Source organism: Poeciliopsis prolifica, unplaced genomic scaffold (genome assembly GCF_027474105.1).
Source record: "Poeciliopsis prolifica strain line A6 unplaced genomic scaffold, Auburn_PproV2 SCAFFOLD147, whole genome shotgun sequence".
Taxonomy (NCBI): Eukaryota; Metazoa; Chordata; class Actinopteri; order Cyprinodontiformes; family Poeciliidae; genus Poeciliopsis; species Poeciliopsis prolifica.
This window is the reverse complement of record NW_026562522.1, coordinates 387,102-408,123: the sequence shown is the minus strand read 5'-3', so window position 1 is coordinate 408,123 and position 21,022 is coordinate 387,102. Positions and strand designations below refer to the sequence as shown.

The following is a 21,022-nucleotide window of genomic DNA, read 5'->3' as shown; positions in this document are numbered from 1 at the left end:
GTATGTTGCCAATACAATAATTAAAAACCTTTTAATATACAAACTGATTTTCCATCGCTTAGCTTATCTATATAATATACCGTGTTGTTACCAACTGTGTGTATAATATGATTTGTGTGCTGAGGAGTGATCAGAAATGGCAACCAAGAGACTCGAGGTGAGGCAGGCAGTTTTCTTGCCCTCATGCCAGGGCACTCATGATCTCAGTCATTGGTCTTTTGATTCAGCGTCTGCAGAGTAAAAGACAGCGAGCAACCAATACCGTCCTTGGTGAAAAATAAATATACCAAGTATGTTACATTTTAGCATACCTTAGCATACTTTAAGTCAGACTAATTATGAGTATACTTCAAGTTCACTGAGGATTAGTTAACTTAAAGTGTGACATTATATACATATTATATATATATATATATATATATATATATATATATATATATATATATATATAATATGTATATATATAATATATATATATATATATATATATATATATATATATATATATATATATATATATATATATACCTCCAATGAATAAGGCAAGTCCTGAGAAGCCAGAGAAGCCCTAAACACCAGAGCAATAAAGGCCCAGATCTACCACACCAGACAAGACCCAAGGTCTTGTCTGAGACAGTCCAGCACATAACAGCAGGGTGCAAGATACTGGCAGGGAAAGCGTACATCGAATGACATAACCAAGTGGCAGGCATAGAAACATCTGTGCAGAATATGGACTGGAAACCCCGAGATCAAACCCCAAAGGTGGTGGAGAATGCCAGAGCTAAGATCGTGTGGGACTTCCAGATCCAGACAGACAAAATGGTAAGGGCTAACTAACCAGATATTGTCGTAGTGGATAAACAACATAGGAAAGCCGTTGTGGTAGATGTAGCCAAGCGACTGCAACATCAGGAAAAAGGAGCACGAGAAACTGGAGAAATACCATGGCCTCAGGGAGGAACTGGAGAGGGCCTGGAAGGTGAAGACCACAGTGGTGCCTGTGGTCATCGGGGCTCTCGGGGCAGTCACCCCCAAACTGGAGCAGTGGCTACAACAGATCCCAGGAACAACATCAGACACCTCAGTCCAGAAATGTGCAGTCCTTGGCAAAGCAAAGATACTGCACAGGACCCTCAAGCTCCCAGGCCTCTGGTAGAGGACCCGAGCTTATATATATGATTGTTTGGCTTATATGGTTAAGCCAAACATTTAGATGTCAGGAGACGTTGAAACACACACCATCTTCTTATGTTACTAACTCAATACTGTTTGCAGTGCAGAGAAAGAGGTAAACAATTTAAATTAGGGGATTAATGGATGATCATGCATGAACAAACATAACGTATATAATGATGAAAGTGGTTACCGTTGTGTAGTAAAAGAGCAACTTTTTAACTGAATTATATTCCATAATGTTTTCATCGTCCTCTGCAAGTTCTTTTCAAATCATCAGCTTATTCCATCCAACAACATATTCTCCTCCATGACACTATCAATCAGTTCTACTCTGTCTGGTTGTGATTGCCATTTAGGCTTTAGCGTTCTTGGTGGCATTGGTGGTTGTCAGATGTCTGTTCAGACAGCAGGGGACTATGCAAGGATGAGGAAGCCCTTTCACATGCTTAATCTGCTAATGGATTTTTTTGCTCTGTTTTTCATCTGAAAGAATCACCAGAGTCAATTAGACAAGCTAAATGTAACTCTGAAACCCTGCTGACCAAAAGGTGGTAACTTGGCTTTTCTGTAGATCCTCTAACCGCCTGTGTAACTGATATGCAGTGAACTCTTTTTAGTTTCTGACTGTTCTCACTGTAACAAGACTGAAATCGCTTTGGGAGGTGAAATTCCTTGAAAAAGCAAATGTACAATATTTGGCAAAGTTTAGACAAGTTATGTGGATCAAAGTGTAGATGTTCTTGAGGAAGTTCAGTAAGGTCACAGCTTTCTGAGTTTTATTATCAGGACATCCTAAAGCCCTTTTGCATTGCAGGCCTGACCTGGCCAGCCAGGCCTGGGTTCAGACCAGGTGTGGCGTTTTACAATAGCCCACTGAGCCTAGTCCTGATGGAGACTAGGCTCAGTAAAACTACTTATTTGGAGAAGTACGTATACTCCTCCATATAAATCTCCTCTGTGTACAATTCAGTTTCCACATCACTATTTTATAATACCCAAATGAAAGTGAGTGGTGGGAGCTTGATCCCATTCTCCTTACATGAGGAGAAAACACAATCAGGAGTGTAAGTTCGCAAGAATCACACCGGGATATATACCTGATAAAACTTGACATAATTTTCATGTGACAGACATATTTTATAAGTTTTTCACAGTTTGTTCATTTTGACCAGATTCTGAAAAAATGATTGCCTTTGAACTTTAACAGAGAATAATAACTTCTCTAGAATGTAAATGTCTAGTACAATTTTGAACCATTCATCAATAGTAGGTACTTCAGATTTTAGACATTTTCTATTGATTGTTTTTTTCCTTGCTGCCAGAAGCTTTAACAGCAGTGTTTTATCTTTCAGAGTCCAGTCTTCAAATGAAATGTCTCCACTTCAAATCATCCCACAGATGTTCAATGTTTTTCAGGTCTGCAGACTCGAGAGGGCCATTGCAAAACAGAATATTTGTTTCTCTGCTTTAAAAAAGTTGATTTGGTACTGTCTTTTGGATCATTGTCCGGTTAAAATATCCATCCCCATCAGAACTTCACAACTAATTCTTGAACATTATTCTAAAGAATCCCTGGTATTCAGTGGAATCTACGCAACCCTCAACTTTAACAAGATTTCCAGTGCCGACATTGGCACTTAATATTCATTAATGTGAATATCAATTCATATTAACGAATTAATATCCATTAATGTGAATATCAATTCATATTAATGAATTGATATTTTAGACACTTTCTAGTGATTGTCTTTTTGCTTGCTGCTTCCGGTGTGACTATCCAAGTCTGCAACATATTATGTCTCTGTGCCGTTTAGTGTCAGTACAACAGTGAGAGCAGAACCCAACCTATTACACCGCTAGCCCGATAACTTTAAATAACTTTTTGGTTTATTTGTTTTCTGAATGTCATGCTCATCCGGGTGAGTGTTGGTAGTTTGTGCACTGCTTTTCTTGCTGTCTGGCCGGATGTCATTTTTTTCTGCAATCAGCTTCTATAACTCACTATACTCCATCAAGAGCTTGTTTTTTAAATGTCATTAAATTTGTTGTGTTGATGTATTTTGGTTCTTCACCCCTAATGTATTTTTCCGTTGCAAGACCCAAACTTTCCCATTCACTCTCAGAGCGTTAAAGTTTCACATGACAGGGCTTAGACTTTGCTGCGCAGTGAGAAGGAAAGGAGGAGATAAGCTGCACACTGACTTCTGAAGTCTGAAAAGAATGTGATATAGGTGAAAGAATGAGATATTTTGTTGCCGTCTTTGTGATCGGCAACAAAAGACAGTGAAATGGGATTATGATCATATACTGTTTTACGAAAATTGGCCAATTATTATTAGTTGCCAGCACACCACTACTAACAATAAATTATCTACACACAGCGACAGCTTTGGTTCCCCAGATGCCAACTGAACTCGTGTGATGTCTGTCCTCTGCCTGATCTACTGACTTAATGGCTCTAAAGAACAGGGATAGATCTCTGTTAAGTTTTGTCTTAGCTGATGGTTTGTTGCACATTAATTAGGGTTTGGCGGAACACAAACTTGGACATCATGTTTTTTTTTTTGTTGGCTCTAGTGGCCTTTATTTGAAAGTAGTTAGAGGAAAGAGAGTAATGAGGGTGGAGGAATACATGTGGCAAATGTTGCCAGGCTGGGAATCGAACCTGCAACCACCGCCACGAAGATTGCAGCCTCAATATGTGGGTTGTGCTTTACCTCTGCTCCACTGCAGTGTTTTAAAGAAGGAACCATCTGACTGAGTCAAAAGCCTTCAATGCGTCTAAGGGGTCTCTATTTTTTGTTATACTACGTCAGGGGTGTCAAACTCCCCCGATGTAGTCCTCAAGGGCTGGTGTCCTGCAACTTTTAGATGTGCCTCTGCTGCACCAGACGTGAATAGAATAATTAGGTCATTAGCAAGGCTCTGGAGAACTGATTTACACAAGGAGGAGGTAATTAAGCCACATCATTCCAGCATTATGTACCTGTGGCACATCTAAAAACTGTAGGACACCGGCCCTCGAGGACTGGACTTTGACACCTGTGTACTACATGATGCAAGATTGTCTGTTAAGGTAGGATGCCGAGTGTACATTAATGAGAAATAATATAAACTTTTTTGATTTTAGCAAGTGACTGCAATAAAACTGAGTGAAAAATTTAAATGGGTCTGAATACAAGTTTTTGATGTTGGTTTGATCACCATTTTTCATCATATTTATTGTTTCATAGTTTCTAATTTGGTGTTTTGTAGATGGGGTACTCAGGGAGACTTCTCTACAACTCATCCCTTGCCTTTGGTTAAAGTAAAGCTCTTTATAGAAAGTACTGGTGTCTTGGCTCTGGAAGACAAGGAACTGGGCAGGGTAAGTTCAAAATCTAAATGTAAATAAATACTTGTGAATTTACCACTGATGGCTGAGTTGGATTAGTTGCTTTTTCTAAGGATTGGAATTATTATTGGATTTTTTTCTCTCCATGAAAAAAGGCAGCACAGGAAAATGTGCACTTGCAATATTACTGTATTGCAATTTAAGAGATGAGATTAATCTACATTTAGTCACTGGCCTGCAGTGTCTCCTCTTTCCCCTCCCAAGTTTTGTATCCAAAATATCTGTAACAGATTTCTTCGATATTGTGTGCAACTCTGCTCTGTTAGTTAAAACTTTAAAGTAAACTTGCTAAACCAACAGCAAAACCAAACTACTGTGGTGAAAAATTATTATACTAAGTATGTTAAATTTTAACATGAGCATATTTTCAGCCAGACTAATCATGAAGTATACTTCGAGTTCACTTAGGATTAGTTAACTTAAAGAATGACATTTTGGAACAACTCATTTTATGTTCAGTTTTCTTTAGTAGTATTTAAATTGTATTAAAGCACAATTTAAAGTGTAGTAAGTATATTTCAGCATACTTTTTTTGGACAACTTAAGTGACAGTATACTTTAAGTATGTTGCTTTTTATGTAATACATTTAAAATACATTTAGAATGTATTTTAAGTATATTGGCATTACATATTTTATATATTGGTAGTGTTATTACAGTATGCTACAATTACACTTTTGGTTTACTATAATTGCTAATGACATACACTTTACTTCAGTTACTTCAAATTTTTTATTTCTCCGCTTTGCCACTTTGTACATTACATGCTTCATATACACTACAGTACTGCAAACACATCAGGTTACCGGAACACAGAAGGATCAATTACAACACACTTTCCAGGTGAAACTAATTACATTGTGCTTTCAATAAATTACCATTTTGGTAACACTTTATTTGATAGGGTGTGCATAAGACTGACATAATGCCAACATAAACATGACATAACACCTGTCATCCAACTTTCAAAGCAACTTCTCATTACAAATGGCATTATCTATCCAATGACACTTCATGACACCTGTTGGTATGTTCCCAACAGGTGTCATGTTTATGAGTGTCATGTCAGTGTTATGCACACCCCATCAAATAAAGTCTCACCCACATTTTTCAAGAATACATTGCCAATATACTATTACAGAATGGTACAAATTGTCAATACATCCAAAGTTTACAGATAACATGCTTTCAAAAATTAGCGTAATGAAACAACAGGTACACTTTAGAGGAAATGTAAAAAATATTTCACCAAGAACAGAGCAGAGTATTGTTTTAATTCAGTATTACAGTAGCCTATTCCAGTTTTACTCCAGACAAACTGGCATTTCTCCATCCTAAAAACAGTGAAGATCAGCAGAACAATTCGATTCACCATACTCAATGTACAGAAACGTACAAAAAGAACAATAGAGCAATTAACCAGAGAAAACACTTGTATTTTAAAGAGTATAGCTTTTCATCTATGATCTGAACATGTTGATCCTTGCAAATTCTAATGACACAGTATTTACTTGTTAAAATACAATAAAGTCTTTCCAGCATAAGGCTTGTATTTCTTCACCCTTTTTCAGGTGGTCCTGATCCCCACCACCAGTGGTCCAAAGCAGGCAGAGTTCCACCGGATGGCGGTCCCTAAGAACAGCCAGGACACAGATCTGATGATCAAACTGGCTGTCCGCATGGACAAGCCTCCCAACATGAAACATAGTGGGTGAGTGTGTTTCATTGTCTGGCTGCATTGGTAATGGAAAGTTATCTACTGCATAGGTTTCTCATGTTCAAGCTGGAAATAGACTGTTCACACATCAGATTTTGTGAAAACACAAAGCCATTGAATATCGACATCGACATTAACTAATATTGTCCAACAAAAATCTTTCAATCGTCTGACATGTTGACAGATACACTTCTCCTCTATCCTTACAAGAAGATTGGCATTTACAAATTCTTAGAAACCACTGTTAAAAGGATAAGTCTCATGCAGGACCTGAGCATGGCAAGATGAAACCTGTGTAACATTCAACTTGACTTCAAGCATAACTGATATTGCAAGGGGCTTCTGTCCCAGGTATCAGGCAAAATTTGAAAACAACTCTTAAAATCATTAAATAAATATTAAAATACTTTATATGGAAAATTGTTGAAGGTATGTTAAAAATACTGATTAAAAGATCAAATGGCAACAATAATTGATTATTGATGAGAATAAAGAGTAGTGATGGGCAGATGAGGCCTCACTGGGTGTGTGGCACATTTCCCAAACTGTGTCAACACTGTTGAAACTGTGTTGCCCTGTCACTTACAGTGACATCTGCTGGATTTAGAAAATTATTGCAGGCAAATTTGATAAAGACGGGAGTGTTAATCGGTTAATCCCCCTCATGTCAGGCACCTTGATACCTCAGGATTGTGGAAGTGCTCCGGTTACAGTAAGACAAAACTTGGGAGCAAATCCTACATTTTTCACCTACAATATGAATAAAAGTTAATCCATCCAAAATAACTCAAATATCACATTGAAAAGAATTTAAATAATCCAAAAGAAAACTTATCAAAAGTGGAAATCACAACAGAATAACTATTATTTTCCATGATAAAATCAAAATTATCCCACTTGAAGAAAACTTCCTCTTCCTTTATTGATCCATGCTGGTAGTCAAATACCAGCCAAAAAGCAAAGAACACTATCTCTACCCAACAAAACCCACAAACATGTCGAGACTACCTCTGTGAGGATTTCCCACAAACCAGCCAGAGAGTATTGAGTAAAGTTTAAAAGAAATATGATTTTTTTTTTAACATTCTTTATTTAACAATATTATAAATCCAACATATATGCATGTGCACATTTATACATGCGCTTACATATTACCACAAGAGAAAGAAAGAAACAAAAAGAAATAAAAAAAATAAAATAAATAAAAATAATAATAAAAAAAAGGATGGGGGGTGCTCAGCAAACAGTTAATTCCATTTCGACAATTTACATTCCTTACAAAAGGCCTCGTCACATGAAAGGGAGGTGTACATATCCGGTGTATTCCATTAAGAAAAAAAGATATACAAAGGGGGCTAACACATCTTTTTATAACCCATTAACATCTTTATCCATGTGGCCATCCAAGGTGGGAAATAGCTGGGGTCCATATACTCAGAAAGGTGTCCGTTTTTACATGAAGTTTTGCTGTTATCTTTTCCATTATATACACATTCTTCAATCTTTCTTTCCATTGTTGAAGGGTGGGAGGTAAGGGCTTTAGCCAGGAAAGAGTTATCATTTTCCTTGCTACCAGTAACAGAATCTGTAATAATTGGGCTTCCTTTTTATCTTCTCTTAAGGTCAAACCCAGTATATAATGCAGTGAGTTCAGTGGTAATGTAAACTTAAATATTTTTTTGATTTCTGTCTGAATCCCCTGCCAAAATGGAATCAGCACTGGGCAGTCCCAAAAAATGTGAGTGTGATCCCCAATTTGATTACAGCCCCTCCAACACAAATTTGTGGCGTTTCTAAGAAATATTAATTTATTACAAAAAATCCAAAAATAATTTTAAAATGATAAATCGGGCCCAAAACTGAGGTTAACATAACAAACTACAACTTAGGTAGTAACACAAAGAACTCAAACAAAAAACTGACCTAACTAACAAGACATGAAGAGAACTTAAGTAGTGGGTGATCAAACCACTACTAAACAAAATAGATAATTAAACACACACAAAAAAACCAAACAAATACAGAGAAACATTACTAAATCTTTAAATTAAATAAATATTAGAACTGAACTAACTTTCAAAAGAAACAAACATTAAAGAAATAATGAAACTAAACTAAAAACCAAATTTCCCCCTCCCCTGGCGAGCAGATGGAATGGCCCACTGGGAAGTTGACCGCCAGAGGGCATCAGCTGGAAATCATCTTAATTCCACCTGTAGCTCCAGGGGAAACTGGAGCTACAGCCAAACAAAAGAAATTTAGTGCATTTAACAAAAATTATAAAGAACTGACAAATAAAGTTAACTAAATGGGTGCACTACAAATAGTTAACTAAATTGGTCAAATTAATGAAAACAAAAATAAAAATCTAAACTATTCCAACAAATATATAAAGTAATATTAAAGAAAAACAGAAAACAATTACCCTTATTCTGTGACAGCAGGGACAGCTGTCACAATCTCCCTCATCAATATAATTTGGTGCACAACATTCAAATGACACGGGAATTGTATTGGTGACGTAGTTGTCCTTAGTGATACGCGCATCGACATGGGGTTTCATCTTCTTTGTTCGGCGCATGTGCCGAGGTGTCTGTGTCGTCTGGCCCATCAGTAATAAACAGCTTAGCGTTAGCAGTAACCTCAAAATAATATCAGTTCAGACTTAAAAAACTCAGCTTATCACCAAAAATACAGCAAAACTATTTCATTTAAGCAGAATTAAGTCTATAATGAAGTCCCATGCTCTCACAAAAAGAGAGAAAACTTTCTGAAAATATTTTCCAATATTTTTTTGATTTTGATTTACGCCGAAATCCAAAAAAAAGCCAAATCCTTCCTAAAAGATAAGACCACCAAAAGCAGGTCAAATAGTAAAGGTCCAACCCTCAGTTGTTGTTCCTCTGGGTGGCATCCTCTCGTGCACAACAGCTTTTAAGTGGATTGCAAAGGCTCCAAACAATTTCTGATCCCCATTAACATTGGGTAGCGGGGCAAACTCTAGCAGCCTTTCACAACTCTTTCTTTTTGTTTCATGTTTGTTTAACATCCTTAAAGGAAATCCTCCTGCTGCAAATCCTGATTGTGTGTGTATCTCTGGCTGCGTGCAGACGCACACCACCATGTCTACTGTTAGCTGTCATAATGAAAACATCCATGATTCTGCCCAAAATGTGTCCCAAACCATAGAAAACATAAGGTAGAATATAACTCACTAAACTGGAACTTTTTTGATATAATTGACATCAAACATTATTTATTTAAAAGAAACAGAAACATGAACTATGTCCAGGACTTCTAATTATAACTGGCTGAAATTACTTTTTAAAAGTAGTTATTTAAGGTTCAAAAAGATTCTTAATGTGAATTATTGTTTTTGTTGCATATTTGATTCATAATTATGTTTAATTTGTTCTTGCCATGATAGAGAAATTTTTTTGTAACTCCTCAATGAAAGTGTTTTTGAATCAAAAATGTCACAAGGCTTCTATAAATTAACATCTCTGGGTTTTTTCTGCCACATTCAATCCACATTTGAGGTTACAGCCACGCTTAGCTGCATTTTGCTGAGACCTGGAATTTGGTAAAAATTATGTTTCAGCTGTTTTCAGCTGTTTATGTTTCTGTGTGCAAAGTAATGGTGAGATGAAATGTCAGAATGGAGACAAAGTATGGTGTGTAACCCTCAGTTATAACCACTTGGTGGCAGCAAATCTGACCTTTTGAAGCTATTACTGTTTCTGTTGCAGATCTGACACTCACACATACACACCCGCACACACAATTGTTATAGGTTAATGCTTGGTACACTCACAAACAAGACTTCATTTATTAATCATTTATCAAATCACACAAATTCATTGCCAGTTCTGACGAACTTATGTAGTTCACCTGAATGGAATGTTTGGTGCTTCCTTATGTGCAAAGAAGTGGAAGAATTTATCCTAGATACTTTTATAACCCAGCTGGTTGGATAAATACTTTTAAGAGATTTCAGAGATAAAAACTGATTTTAATGCAATATGTCTCCAAAAAAGAAAACATTATTTAGAGAATTTGCAAAATATGCAACTGCTGAAGTATAAATTAAATCTAAAAAGTATCTGGATATATTTTAAGAAAATTCTTAGAAATTGTAAACAGAAATGATATTGCACATTTTTATATGACAATAAGTAATATTAAGAATATGATCTAATTGATAATTGATATTACTTTAAAAAATCTGGTATGCTTTTAGATCAGTGATTTACAGCATTACTCTGGCACTGCTTTAGCAGCACCCACTTCAGCTTTTACTTCAGCACTGCTTTAGCTTTAACACAAACATTTTTGGGTGTTATCGTAAAATCTGCTGCAAACCTCACATTAAATATGTTCAGAAACATATGAAGCTGTCTAGAAGCCAATAAGTTTTTATTCAAGCAAAATATTTCATGAATTATAAGACATGTGAAGTGCACAATTCAGAGACTGAGATCTAGACAAACGTCAGGGAGCAAAAACAATACATGGAGAGCAAAAATACACTGCAGTAGGCGAAAATCTAAATCTGCTCTAACAAACACCTCTCTCTCAGCTAACAGAGGTGGAGATTTAATCTTCAAGGACAAAACAAAGGAAAACAGACGGAATAGTTAAACTTTGTACGCTCATTCACTATCATGTGTACGGGATGCGAAAACTAAACACTATCGCTGTGCAGGGAAGGCCACGGGAAAGACGGCAAATTCCCAGAAGTTCTGGAAAACTTCAGCAAACTTCAGTTCAATTAGTTTGTACACCCTCTGCAACTGCACGGAAAAACATCTTGACTATGATACAATTACAATTATGTGATACATAAAAAAACACTGTATAATGCAAATAAAACATTTTCTCTTTAAAGAAAAATCTACTTCACAACTTCACCCTTTTTTTTCTTGTGGGTAGCAAAGAAATAACTAAGTAAAGGAAACCTAGAAATTATAAAATGAAGCAAGTATAAAATGAAGTAAACAATGCTACAAGACAGTTGAGAAACACAAAACATCAGTCTACATTCGTTATTAAGCAATGATCCAGAATATAAACATCACAGGAATGTTTCAGCAAGTGTTTTGTCCTCTGGTGATATTAAGCAAAGCGAAAACCTGAAAATGGGAAAATGTTACACTTCTAAATAATACAAAAACAAAATAAAAATCAAAAGCAAGTGTCAATTTATTTGTAGTTGGGATAATGAGAAAACCTTGGGTGCTGCAAAATAAACTCAATCTCAACATCAGGGGAATTTAAAGTACTTTAAAGGGGTTTTAAAGTATGGCATCCGTCATCCACATGGATGTTGTTCTGCAGCGATGTCCCATTCCGACCATGTTGTCAATGCAGCCTCAGCTAGGTAGACCACCTACTGAGTGGGCCGTCGGTGGTACCCCTGTTTTTTCAGGGATACTTTGTTGGAATCCCCTTGGTGGGATTCTGGGCTGGTCCTCTCCGATTTCCCAGTGAACTTCTCACCAGTGGCTGGCGTGGACCCAGATGGATTTAAGAAAATCCACAACCTTCACTGTGGTCATCAGTTCTTCTTCCTGAAATTTTTAAAGAAACACAAAATCTCCAGGCTGTAGGTTACGTAATAGTTTGCTCGCTGGCACAGGTCGTCCTCCTTAGGCCTTCCGTCTTTAATTGATCTGTTAGAGAAATACAGTAGTTAATCATGTTGTCATTACATGTTGTTAAAATAATTCCCGGTTTAATCGGTGGTCCCATTCCAATGTTTGGGAAATCCAGCAAATAGGATTGCAAACGGATTTATAGATTGTGTTTTTGTTTTCTTCGCATGCACATGTTAGTTTAATGAAATTAATCAGTTACTATTATTCATTCCTTTTTTTTTCCTAATCTCTTGAACAATGTTTATTAAACACAAAACATTCACTCCAACTAGAAATGGACACAAACAAACGTTGGATGCCATCAGAATTCAAAGTCAGTCAAATTTGCATTGCAGTCAAAGACTTACAGTCAGTCCTCATTTTGTATACATATTTTCTTAAATTGAAATGGCCAAATTTACGTGAAGTTTCAAATAGTTTAAATTTCCTTTCAACAACATAAATTAATGTTTGAATTCAACTCTAACATACAGGATCCGGTTTTAAAGTTTGGCTATGTGTACACATACAAAAGACATCTAAATATAATTTAGAATTACAGCAACTAATTTATCATGTCACTGCTGAAGCGCTTCATTATTTAAACAATAAAACTGTGTTGTTATAACTAATAGTTCCTGGACAACTAAAGGTCTTTTAATCTCTCCAAGTTCAAATTTATTACATCTGTATGTTATAGGAATTTCTCTCTGTTCAATTTAAATGCAACCAAAATATTATATGGTATACCAACGCATATATAACGCAGCCTATCTGACAGCAGACAGGTGCGCTGTCTTCTGCTCATTCAAAATTAGTATGACAGCATGGGAAGCATACAAAATCAGATTAGAATAACCCACGATGTCTCGAGATGCCATAAGAGCCCTTTCTGCACTTGCCACCGCGCAAAAAAAAAAAAAATGTGGCAATGTGGCTGCTACAGGATCTAATTTGGATTAAAAATAGGCGACCAGTTTCAATTTATCACCATGTTTTTGGAGCAAAAGAAAAAAGCCCTTCTCATCTAACCATTTGTGTAAAACATTCAGGAAAGATCGGGAAAAAATCCCAGAGTGATTTTTTTTTTTCTGCAGGTGTTTTTTCAGCGCTTCGAATGACGTCAGAGCAACTTCAATCCATGTAACGTGTGAGCTCATTAATAATTTTAATAATCCCTTATTATGACATTTCATATTTCTCTCAGAGGTTTTTCAATCTCAGCATAACTTGGAATGAAATGCCTACAATTTTTTTCATGGGAAATCACATGACCCAGAAAAGTCACAGAAGGCTGCACATACTACAATTAGCTTTTTCTGACTTTATGGCCATTTTCTGCCAAAAAATTGAGTAATTTCATGCTTTCAGAAACACACAAATCATGATGGTGAGATGCCAGTAGTAAATCGTCAACATACTGCAAAAAAACTATTTGGATAGCCCCACAATCTACAAGAAAATTTAGATGGGTACCTGCAACAACCGCAGTGAGCATGGGTAAGATTTTATGTGCTTCAATTGTATATTTCACATATGTGCTGTGTGTGTTACTACTTGCGATTATGCTGAACCGGAGGTTGCTCCAACGGCACCCTTCACAATGTCATGTAAATCCACCTTTTAAAGGAAAGCCTCGTCCCCCCTGGGGAAGCCTCCCTGGTTGCCATCAAATCTTCCTCCTTGTCCTCTGCAGCCTCCGGCCACCTGGTTGTGGTCTAAATCGTCTCTGGAAGCAGTCTCTGGCCCAATGTCCTTGCTGTCCACAGATAAAATAAACATCACATCAGGCTGTCCATACTATATTGGCTGTGGCTGTGGATGTTCAGGCCAGCCTGATGAAGCAGGGTGAGTTGGCAGAATTGTGAAGTTGGGCTTCTTCAACCTTATGATTTATACATGAGACACTGAAGATCAGACGAAGCAGCTGGCATGACTTGTGGTGGCAACTCAGGCAGTTTTTGTAGAATATCCTGTTGTTTTCAGAAACTGGGGTAAAAACATCCTTGTCCTCCACACCCTTCCAGAGGCCGCATTGTTTCTTCTTCGGACTTTGGTTGGAGGCCATAGGGATAATAGTCATCAATGAAGGATTTTTCCTTGGTGAGGCTAATGGTTGGTAAGGTGGAAGGGCTGGATAGAGCTTAGTGACGTTAGGTGAACTTGTTGGTGCTGCTGGGAGCAAGCTCGTCACAGCGGGTTGACATGTTGGGAAGAGAGAAAGACAGTCATTAGTTTTCTTATTTTTCTTATCTTGTTCAGCTGATTTCTCATGTTATTTTTTTTCTTCAGCTTTCTGAACCATATGAAATTTGTGTTGTTGTGCTTGTTTACTTTTTTTATTTTTTTATTACTGTTTTCAGACTCTGAGTGCATCTGTGTGTGCTTGCATTATTTGTAAATGGTTGAGTGAGTTATATATATTTTTTTATGTTTCAGCATCTGTTTCTATAGCAGCAATTTTCTATCAAAATCTTGGGTTCAAATGACATGTTTAGGAAATCCAAATTTATTATGCCATTGGGGCAAATACTGAATACGTGATTCCCCATGTTTTTAAATAATGTCTTCTACAATGGACCCATGGACCCACATAATCTGAAGTTTCCTTATGAGGCTCCTTGGAGAAGTAAAGTCCCATTCTCTAATTTTACAAACCTCCTACAATTTAAAATGTTTATCAATGTTTATTCTAATTCCTCAGTCTAATTTGATAGACCTACAAAACTCAGTCTAAATTGATAGACCTACAGGACTCGGTCTGAATTGACAGACCTACAACTCAGTCTAAATTAATAGACCTACAAACCTTAAGATGTTTTGCTGCCTGCCCCTCTGAGCTCTGTCTTTATCCTGTCGAGGCTTATCCAACCCAGTGGAGCGTCAGACGAGTCCTCTTTCTCTCAAATAGACTTGGTGGAGGTTTCGAGGACAACTGCTTTGAAGGTCTGGGAACAGCAAGTTCGCAGACGACCCATCTGGGTAATTTCAGCAGACGCATCTTGTTAAATTAGTTTGTACACCCTGTGCAGCTGCACGGAAAAACATATTGACTATGATACAATTACATTTATGTGATGCATAAAAGAACACTGTATAATGCAAATAAAACATTTTCTCTTTAAAGAAAAATCTGCTTCACAGGCAACATCTATTCTCTATGGTTCGCGAATTAACCCATTTAAACCCACCGGTCACAATAGTGATCAAGAAATTCATTTCACTTTCAAGGACTCCTAAAACCTTACTGATTAAATTTTCTGTTAATGTTCAGTAAATATTGAAAGTTTGGATAATACCGATGCAGTACCAAATGTCTAGAATAAATTATCACATGAATAGAGCTGTTTATATCTTAGTTGCACCTTGGTGAGAGGAAGACTGCAACAAACCTCCCAAAGGAGAGGCTAGTAATGTATGTTTAAATAAACATACGACAAAGATTTTTGGTGCACATCATCTTTAGAGGGTTTAGTTATGATATTCACCTTTGCATTTAGAAAAATTGGTTTGGTGTGTGAGCAGGATGTGTAAACATGTTGACGGTCACAATAGTGACCGATGGGTCAATACATTTGACCTAGGTGTGCTTTTTTTTTTTAAAGACATACCATATTCTTCCAATTCCAAATTTTTGGTAGTGGTGGTTTAGACAGGGATAATCCATGCCCGATTTTGAATGCATATGATCAGTTCATGGGAAAAGAGGATGATCTCCCCCTTCACCAGTCACGTGGCACTCTGTTAGCATCTACAAAGTTTATGACGAAAGGAAAACTGTCTCTTTGATGTACCCTTTAAAACTAAAGAGGATCCAGATGAGGTTCTGACACAAGATGAAAAACTACTGGTCCACTTGAAAAACAACAATATTTTCCTAGTTGAAAAAAATATGAGAAAGAACTACACAGAGACTGATGTCAAATAGATCAATGAGCACATGAGAGGTGTAGACCTTCATGACCAAAACCCTCAAGGTACAGAGTCAAGTAGTGGTGGTGGCCCATCTCAAAATCACACTCGTAAATAGGGTGACTGTAGCTTAGGAGGTTAGAGTTGATCTTGTAATTGTTGGGTTGCCTCCTGGAACCCCCACTTTGTCAATGTCAGTCGTTGTGGCCTTGATCAAGAGGACTATTCACCTGCCATGCCTGCCGGTGGTAGTCAGAGGACCTTGTGGTGCCAGGGTGTGACTGCCTTGCTTCTGACAAACTATGCCAGGGAAGCTGTAGCTACAATATAGTAGCTTACAGCTATCAGTGTGTGAATGTGCGTGTGAATGGGTGAATGACTAAATGTGGTGAAAGCATTTTCAGATCATTTGGACTTGATAAAGAACTATACAACTGCAAGCCATTTACCTTTTAAATATTATTTTACAAATGTGTTGTAGGAGCGATGACCTTCTCATGGGTTGTGAGAAGGTCCATCTTATGCAAAGGTTTGGCACAAAGTCAGTAGGTCATGGGAATAAATCTCAAACACTTCTCTTCAAGATGTGACCAAAACACTTACTGGTCAGTCAATGCAAGAATCATTTCCAGAGATGTTGCTTTTGCACCACCCATGCCTGTGAGAAATTCAAGGCTTTATTGCATATTGAGTGCTTCAAGAAAGTAAAGAGGGGATGAAATTACCCAAAATTGAACAGTACCAAAGTCACCAAATGACTTTGGTATTGTTCTCTTTCTCGTACAACTCTGCCTGAGTTGTATGAGAAGAAGCTGTACAACTGGCCTTTGATTCCAGGCCTTGGGGTCCAGTATCGAGCAACTTTCAGAATTTTCAGGTGTGTCCTTAAAGTTAACAAAGTGTGAATTAAATGGATGACCTCCTAAGTATGCAGTCCAGTTCTCCAGAGTCCTGTTAATCATCTGATTCAGGTGTATTGAAGAAGAGACATATGGAAAAGACGCCTGACACCAACCCTCAATCCCGGGAGTTGAAGGCCCCTGGACTAAGTTTATTACTATATGATAGTTAAACTTACAAATGTTCAAGATTTTCAGTAATATAAATGATGGACTCTACTATAGATGTTATCTTTATGATCTATGTTAATGTAATAACAGAACACTACAACTGACTGAAGTTCAATATAATTATACATAAACATTCAAGCACTCAAATTAACCTTGGTTTGGAATATACAGATTGTCAAATTTGTACTTTACAGAGCAAATGTTGCACTAAAGTAATACTGCGGAAAGATATATACAAAGAAAGAAAGAAACAATGCTCACCTTTTATTATCTTTTCAATTTGTAAAAAGCACTTTTTGCTCATCTTAGTAAAAACACCATATTATTCCACTGGTCACAATTGTGACTGTAACTCTGGCTTTCCCACCCTGGGTGGAAGACACCCTATGGACTCTGTGTTGTGTTTGTTGTGTGAAGGTGGGATGTGTTCCATGCAAGAGAGGACTCAGACACAGGGCTCTTCGTTATGGGGAGATTTTGGCACCTTTATTTCATCCGTCTTACAGGCAGTAAACACACTGTTATCATTCAATTGTTTTCTTTTCCAAAACAATCACACATTACTAGTACAAAAATGTAATTTGTACTTAACTGGCAAACAGAAATAGTTGGGTATATTAATGTAGTGAATATTTTACACCGGGCTCACAGAGCCGCTGCTTACCTTACAGGTAGTAAACACACTGTAAGGAAACACAAACTTCCACAATTTTTTAAAATTATTTCCCCTTGATTTGATCAAATGGCTATAAATGACATTTGATTCTAATATTTTCATGGCTGGAAAAAATTTGGGATTAAATGGGTTAATATCTTACCTGAATTGCTGTATTGCAAAAAGTTGTATTTATTTATTCTGGCTTTTTGAAATTCTTAGATCTGCTGACTGATGAATTTCAAACATACAGAATGGGGGGTTGTTCAACATGAGGAGGTTGAAGCAAAGTTCAAGCATGAGACTGTTTAAGAAAAGGCTCAAATTGACTTTGTGAAATAGATGTGGATTGTAGAAAGGGAGGTTAAACCTTATCATTTAACTGGCGTTTTTCAGTCACATTTAATTACATAGTAATATTTTTACATTTCGTGCCTACTTAACTTTTAATACAAAAACACGGTGGACTACCAGTGGACTGCCTCTGTATGCTGATCACTGGGCTTAGCAAGTTTTCTGGGGGAAACCCTGAATGTCAATCATGTTTTATGATTTCTGTCAGAAGCGTTGTTGGTTGGTTTGTTTTTCTTTTGAGTGCGGCACGAGAATTCATGTTGATGGAGTTCTGCTGCTGTCTGCTCCAGAATATTTTGGCTCAGCGTTTCCGAACTCTTGCTATTAAGGCACACTGCCCTGCTCTTTGTTTTTTTTTTTTAGGTATTTCCCTGCTTCAGCAGACCTGATTTCAACTGATTTTGCTGAATCGCAGTCACCTGAATCAATTGTCAAGCAGGGAAACATTGAAAACATGCAGGACAGTGTGCCTTGAGGGCCAGGCTTGGGAAATATTGCTTTTGCTGACTCTACTCTGTGGAATATGAATCCTGAACTGATGGAATAAGTGGCACCGACTGAAATCAGCTGTTGGCTGCAGAGAGAATAAAACCAGCAAAAAAAAAAAAAATACCGAAAGAGCCACGCTTAGTTTTCAGGATGCTCCACCAGGGGGCACTATCAGTCTACCAGAGAGGCTTTAGGTTATTCGTTTCTTATTGGAGGTTAAAATGATGTGCCTCATGTTTTAAAATAAAGATAATCTTCGTGTAGAATATTTCAAATAAATTAGAAAATGTCAGAATACAATTTTTTCTCCTTTATAAACGAGTCAGACTTATTTTTGTGCTTGCCACATTTTGTTACTGAAAAGCATAAAACTGGAAGAAATTCAGAACAGATGAAGACATTTCAAGAAAAACCCACATAGATTACATTATTACAAACTGGCTTTTTCCACTGGATTTGTTAAGCATCAGTGAATTTTTTAAGTGTTTATTTGTAGCCAAGTTAGATTTTCTTTCTGCAAGATATTTTTGTTCTGATTAAAAACATACATAAATGTGTGTGTGTTATATATATATATATATATATATGTATGTGTGCGTATGTGTATATATATAGATATAGTGTGTGTGCATAAATATGTGTTTATGTGTTTTAAACAATATATATTAAGATAAATAGACATGTTCATTGTAGCCCCATATATCTCTCCATTATCGTGCTGCCACAAGTTAACCCACAGTTGCATGGAATGGCCCAGATTATTTGTCTAGCTGCACCACAGCCTTGAATGAAGGCCTTTTCTTTAAAAGCCGACAGCAATGCTGAAGAAAGAGATCTTCCCATCGATCTATTTCATTTTGTTTTTGTTTTTCTTGCCTAGATTTGATAGTCCATTTAAATTCAGATTGTGTTGAACTAAATAAAAATTTTGATATCTGAACAAAAGCAGTTTCAGTCAAGTCAGTGGGACAGTTTCCACTGATGCATGCCAAACCTTCCTTTTTTAATATGCCATTTACCAGTTTCCTTCAACATTCTGCTCAGTGTATGATGAATCCATCTATCCTATGCAGTGAACAATTATATTATCTAATGGGTGAACACAAAAACATTTGTGATTTAGATAGTCTCTAGGACTAATAATGTCCATTTAAACCGCTTGGTGAGTCTGGAAAAAAAATGTCCATACCTCAAATTTGTTGTTGCAAAAACAGCAGCCCAAAACCCAAAGATGTCTTCCAGCACTAAGAGATCAGTTCTGTTGTGTGGGTCACTGAAGTGGAGTTGGTTAGAGTTCAGCTCACTGATGTAGGTACCCAGGAACTTGAACTTGGGCACCATTTCCACCCTCTTCCCATTTATAATGATCATCTGAACGTTTACATCTCCTAAATAACGTCAGTTCCTTCGACTTGGAGGTGTTCAAACGGAGGTGGTTTAGTGGAGCATCAGGCAAACAGTCGTTGCACCTCCGCTCTGTATGTGATCTCATCTCCTCCAGAAATGAGCCCCACCACCATGGTAGACAACCTTGTGGAGATCTGGTGTTGGTGTTCAGTGCCGAGGACAGGTGGGATCCTACTCTCTCCCAAAACAGTTTCCTCACCAGTCTGCTTGGAATGATGGTGTGAAAAGCTGAGGTGAAGTCCAGGAAGAGCAGTCTCCTGGAATGCTCTCCCGGTAGCAGCAACACAGGGCACTGTACTCTCACCAGTCCTTTTCACTGTCTACACTTCAGATTCCCAGCACAAGTCTGACTTCTGTCATCTGCAGAAATATTCAGATGATTTTGCAGTTGTCAGGTGTATCAAAGATGGGCTCGAGGCTAAATACAGAGAGGTGATGGACCGCTTTGTGTCATGATGTGGGAACAATCATCTCATCTCATCTTTAATGCAAACAAAACAAATGAATCAGTCAAGTTCATTTGTGTAGCACATCAGAAACAAGGTTCAAAGTGCTTGACATCAAAAACACACACTCACATACACAAAAAAATACAAATTTGTGGAAACAGTCATCTAATCCTAGAAGTGTTTTTCAGGTGAACATTCAGTTTATAACTACACCTACAGTCTTGCCTATTGTGGAGAAGTTTGGGGTGTCACTGAATCTGTTACTTATTTCCTCCACTGTAAATAAACAAAGGTGATGACTGTAGATTTCAGGAAAAACAGAGTTAAATCAATCAAACCGTATTTCCATCATGGGAGAAAAAGTGGAGGTGGTTAAGGAATATAAATATCTCAGTGTTTGCCTAAACAACACACTGGAGACACAACAGTGATGCCGTCTCTAAGACTGGTCTCTTCTACAAGTCTGCTGTGAGAGTTATTCTCTTCTGCCATCTAATGCAGCATCAGAAACAGGGACCTAAAATGGCTGATCTGGTTTGGATCTGGTTTTGATCTGATTCTTTTCTAGGAACGGCTATGGAATTTCTCCAGAACAGAATTCAAAGAAGGTTTCTTCAGAAAATCAAGAAAGCTTAATTTTCTTAACCATGCTCTTTATGAGAATGTTTGCGATGAAACAAGTGTCTTTACTCAGTCTTCTTAATTTAATTTCCCTTTGGGATCAATAAAGTAGTTTTGAATTTTTAGTTTTTTAAATAAA

The 21,022-nt window shown here is 37.2% G+C and overlaps 1 protein-coding gene across 3 annotated transcripts in view; it reads left to right on the top strand.

Moving 5' to 3' along the window:
* cadps2 (Ca++-dependent secretion activator 2) overlaps positions 1 to 21,022 on the top strand; it is a 177,274-nt gene that overhangs the window by 35,426 nt on the left and 120,826 nt on the right. For all 3 annotated transcript variants that reach the window (XM_055025422.1, XM_055025423.1, XM_055025421.1), the window contains exons 7-8: positions 4,435 to 4,546; positions 6,145 to 6,284. In XM_055025422.1, coding sequence (XP_054881397.1) covers positions 4,435 to 4,546; positions 6,145 to 6,284 — 252 coding nt within the window. The remainder of the gene's footprint in view (positions 1 to 4,434; positions 4,547 to 6,144; positions 6,285 to 21,022) is intronic.